General features: G+C 43.9%; 1 protein-coding gene across 1 annotated transcript; it reads left to right on the forward strand.

Annotated features, from left to right (window-relative positions):
- Positions 1 to 381: 381 nt before the first annotated feature.
- On the forward strand, positions 382 to 1704 carry LOC132601619 (uncharacterized). Its single transcript, XM_060314700.1, has one exon. It carries the CDS (start codon positions 382 to 384, stop codon positions 1702 to 1704), a length of 1323 nt encoding a protein of 440 aa, XP_060170683.1.
- The last annotated feature ends 3411 nt before the right edge of the window (positions 1705 to 5115 follow it).

Genomic DNA, 5115 nt, shown 5'->3' on the forward strand with positions numbered 1-5115 from the left:
ATCCCCTTTTGTGTTTTATCATTTCAGGCTGCCATAGGCCTATCCTTGTAAGCTCTCGAGCTGCCTTTTTGTGGGAATGAAAGTTATGTTTGTTCTAAAAAATCACAGAATGTGTCAAAAAAGGATCATCATCATCAACTTGTGTGTAACGTAGGCTTACCTCTGGCAAAAAGAGGCTCCACAATTAGGACGCGCTTGTTTGCATGTCGACTTGACGTAATTATGTGATCAAATGTGTTACTATACTCTTTCTAAAGCTTCCTGGACTAACCTTTTGTTTTCCAATTGTTTTTATTTTAGTTTTATCCCCCCAACAGAGGTTGATTTGTGTTGATCTTCAAACTGGCCGAGTCACACTACAATTTGAAGTCTAAGGAAAAAATGACTATCACCAACGAAGTCAACCCAACTGCTAACCTTTCCATAACTAATGAAAATCCAGAAAGCTCGACAGAGAGGATTAATCTGAACGATGAAGAAGAGATCGCTTTGCTAAAGCTACAACTTGACGAACTAAGAGGAGAGCTGCGCCAAGTTCGGGACCTGACCCATCTCACTGTGACTGCTTTCCCAAACCCACCTCACTTTCCGTCTTTGGATTCGCCGGTTCCAGAACACTTCCCTCCATCTACATGTCCACCTCCAATACCCCTTTCTTTTTCTAACCTACCTCCGGTCACTCCCGCGAATGTACCAAATATGCATAAACAAACCCCTTACGTCCCTGACTACACCCATACTTCACAAAACCCAACATCAACCCAAACTATTACTGCACCTACTTACCCCACCGTGCAGCACATACCAGGGGCACACATTGACATTTCCCGCGAGCAATATGTGCCACAGATATATGCAGCTGGGGCTCCAACCTTTACAGCTCCTGTCACAGTCAGGGTCCCGTTCGAGGTGGATCAATATGCAGAAATGGAGAGAGATTCCAAGATAGGAGAAGATGAATCAATCATTAACCAGCTGCACAGTATAAGGAAAGAAATGAGGAACATGCGAGTCACTCGGGGAAGTGAGAGTTTGGATTATGATGATCTATGCATACACCCGGATATTGGCATGCCAGTAGGGTACAAACCTCCTAAGTTCGATATTTTTGATGGGACAGGTGATCCTCATACACATTTGAGGGCCTACTGCGACAAATTAGTAGGAGTAGGAATGAACGAGAAATTGAGGATGAAATTGTTTATTAGAAGTTTGTCAGGAGAGGCGCTCACTTGGTATACTAGCCAAGATCCTCGTAAATGGAGCGACTGGCAAGATATGGCTGGGGATTTTATGAATCGCTTCGGATTTAACACTGAGATCACACCAGACAGGTTTTCTCTGAGCAACATACAAAAGAAGGCAACTGAATCATTCCAGGATTACGCAAGACGTTGGAGAATGGAGGTTGCCCGAGTTATGCCCCCATTGGACGAAAGCGAGCTCAGCAAGTATTTCATTCGAGCTCAGGAGGGCATCTATTTTGAAAAGATGATGGGCTCGATGGGCCAAAAATTTGCCGATTTGGTCAAGATGGGAGACATTTTGGAAGAAGGAATCAAGTCCGGAAAGATTCAATCAATGGCTGCGTTGCAAGCTGCAAGCAAAGACATACAGTCAGGTTCCGTCAATGGGATTAAGAAAAAGAAGGAGGACATATCCAATATCACACCTTACTACCGGCAAGGAGAGTCATCTCGCTGATACCCCACAAACCCCCAAATCTTTTCTCATGCCCCTTATGTCTCATACCCAGCTTATAATGCCCAACCACATTACAACCCACCACGAGCCCCCACTTACCAAAACTCTCCAAGACCTTACACCCCTATCCAAGAACCCGTTCACCAAAATAGACCACCATATGCAGACCTCTCCCAACTCCCGAAGTCAGAAATACCCGAACCTACACCCCCATAGCCTAGCCTTTAGCCCAGTTATTTGAAAGGTTGAGAACAGCAGGATTGTTGCAACTAATCGAAGGAAGAATTCTGGACCCAATTCCTCGAAACTTTGATGGGAACAAACGTTGCGCGCATCACTCGGGAATTCAGGGACATGACACTGAGGAATGCTTTAGTTTGAAAAACCAGGTCGAAGCTTTGATCAGGAGTGGAGCAATTCAATGCACTGCAGCACCCCCGAATGTGAACAACAACCCGTAACCAAACCATGGAAATCGGGCGGTTAATATGATATCATTTGATGGGGAATATGACTTGGAGGGAACCATTATGCCCGTTGGAAACACTGAGGCATTTGTCGCAACATCCCCAACTGTTCCCATCATCACAGTACAGTTGAGGGCGCCAGTAGTTGTCCAGACATACCAACCAAAATCCGTGGTGACCACTGTTGTAGCAAGAAAGCACGATTATGATTCCAGGGCAGTCCCATGGGATTATCAATCGAAAGGGAAGGCTAAGATGATGGAAACCGCAGTCGCTCATAGAATGACAAGGTCAGGAAGATGTTATATCCCGGAGGATTTAAACAGAGGAAGCTCAGGCAAAGAGCACCATCAAATGAGAAAGATTACTGATGCCGAGGCAGCAAAATTCTGGAAGAAGATGCAAACCAAAGATTATTCAATCGAGGAACAGTTGAAGAAGACAACCGCCCAAATATCGATCATGTCCTTGCTCATGAGTTCTGAAGCCCACAGGGATGCTTTAGTTAAGGTGTTGAGTGGAGTAAGCATATCGAATGAGACGACGAGTGAAACACTGGCCACAACGATTGTGCAGATGGTTGAAGCAAACAAAATTTCTTTCCGCAATGAGGAACTTCCACCAGAAGGAACAGAACACAACAAAACACTTCACATCACCGTGAGGTGCAGAGATAAGATTGTATCTAGGGTGCTTATCGATGGAGGTTCGGGGTGTAACATTTGCCCTCTCAACACCCTGAGAAGTTTGAAGATGGACACGGGAGAAATGAAAGAAAGTCGTATGAAGGTTCGGGCTTTTGACGGGACACAAAGAGGTGTCATTGGAGAAATCTGTCTACATTTGCAAATCGGGCCCGTGGAGTTCCCGATCCTTTTCCAAGTGATGGATATATCGTCAACTTATAACTTGTTGTTAGGAAGGCCATGGGTCCACATGGCTGGAGCCGTTCCTTCCACTTTGCATCAGTGTTTGAAATTCGAATGGGGCTTGGAGCAAATCGTAGTTCAGGGGGAACTTGGTCACCCCGTCTATTCTGAACGCTCTATTTCGGTTATTGAAGAAATGAGAGAGTTAGATGGAGCTACCTTTCATGCTGTGGAAATTATGCAAGCTGTAAAAATAGATGAAATGGCGGGATATGATGACATAAAGATGTCAAGCGCGGCAAAGATGGTAGCGTCAGAGATGTTGAAGCACGGCTACCAGCCAAAGTCCGGGTAAGGCCTAAAATCTGATGGCATAATTGAACCAATCCAACTGAAGCAGCAAAAGGGTACTTTTGGGCTCGGGTATGATCCCATGTTTGGAGAAACTAGCGGCACCAAAGGGATCTTTGTGTCAGAGCAAGTTCCTGTCCAGGGTCAGATGATCGTGCCAGAGGATGATGAGGATATCATAGAAGGAATGGAAAACTTGTTCGTGACAATAATCGAAGAGTATTATGGGGAGAATGAAGCAGATGCCGAGACACCGACTATTCGTGATGCCGAACCAGGAGAGATCTTGCAGAATTGGACTGTCAGCCCATCCTTGGTTCGCCGGGAGTCTTGGTAGTGTGGAATTGTAGTTTGTTTTCAAAATAGCATGATCAATTGAGGCTTGAATCATGCCTGTGCTCTTTTGTCATCTGCCTCTTTCTTTAAAAGCATTGAATGCTTCTTTAATGAAAATGCATTTCTATTTTTCTACTAAAATATCATATCTTACTTATGCTCGCTTTTAGTTTTTCAGCACTCAAACTAGTAAAAATATCCATTCTATGATTATGACATGTAACGAAACTGTTGAGCAAAGTACAAACGGCGAACAAGATTACGAAGAATACGATGAAAGCATGACGCCTGAGAATCTTCCGCAAGAGGTCGAGCAACTCGAGAATCAAAAGAAACCGAACTTGGAGGAAACTGAGCTAGTTAATTTAGGAGATAACGAGACAGTGAAGGAAACCCAGATCAACATACACTTAGAAGCTGGACGGAAGCAAGAACTGTTGGAATTTCTTAAGCAGTATGTCGACGTATTTGCTTGGTCCTACGACGACATGCCCGGGCTAAGCACTGACATCGTCTCTCATAGGCTACCAACTGATCCCACCCGCTCGCTGATCAAGCAAAAGCCAAGGAAGTTCAAGGCCGATTTGAGATTAACGATCAAGAAGTACTACATCTGAATACATCCAAGATAGCTTTTTCTTTTCCGTTGTAATTTGTATTTCTATTGTAACCAAACTACACTGACCTGACTTCCCACGGTGGGATACGTAGGCAACCCACATCGGGTCCGGTCTCTTATAATAGAAAATCCCAAAAACATTATCTTCATGTAACTGGAACTACGATTCGACCTGATTTCCCTCGGTGGGATACATAGGCAATCCCCACCGGATTTGGTCCCTTTGTTAATCTTATTTTTTCATTATAATTGAACTACGTACAGACCTGATTCCGTTTGGATACGTAGGCAGCCTGAGTCAGGCTCGGTCATTGCTTTCTTTTACCCCTTTATTGTAATTGAACTACGTTACGACCTGATTCCATTTGGATACGTAGGCAGCCTAAGTCAAGCTCGGTCGCATCACATTAGATATCATTTTCTTTTCATTAGTACCCCCGAACTACGTACAGACCTGATTCCTATTTGGGATACGTAGGCAACCTAAAGGTTCGGTCAAACCCTTAGGAAACCTTTTCTTTGTAATGTAACTATGGATTAGGATCGGTCTCATCGTCAAAGGCATCGCGACACTTGGTTTGAATATGAAAAAGCGTCATCAGAGGAACAGACTATGCAAAGACACTGTTTGGATGCCGGCGTCATAATGGAGAAGCTCAATGCGTTTCGGAACATGTCATAATCTAAAAAATGATAGAGTTTTATTGCATTTATACGTAGTATACATACATGCATATCTGATTTCTAAAAAAAAAACCATTTTTTCTTT

Source organism: Lycium barbarum, chromosome 7 (assembly GCF_019175385.1).
Source record: "Lycium barbarum isolate Lr01 chromosome 7, ASM1917538v2, whole genome shotgun sequence".
Lineage (NCBI taxonomy): Eukaryota > Viridiplantae > Streptophyta > Magnoliopsida > Solanales > Solanaceae > Lycium > Lycium barbarum.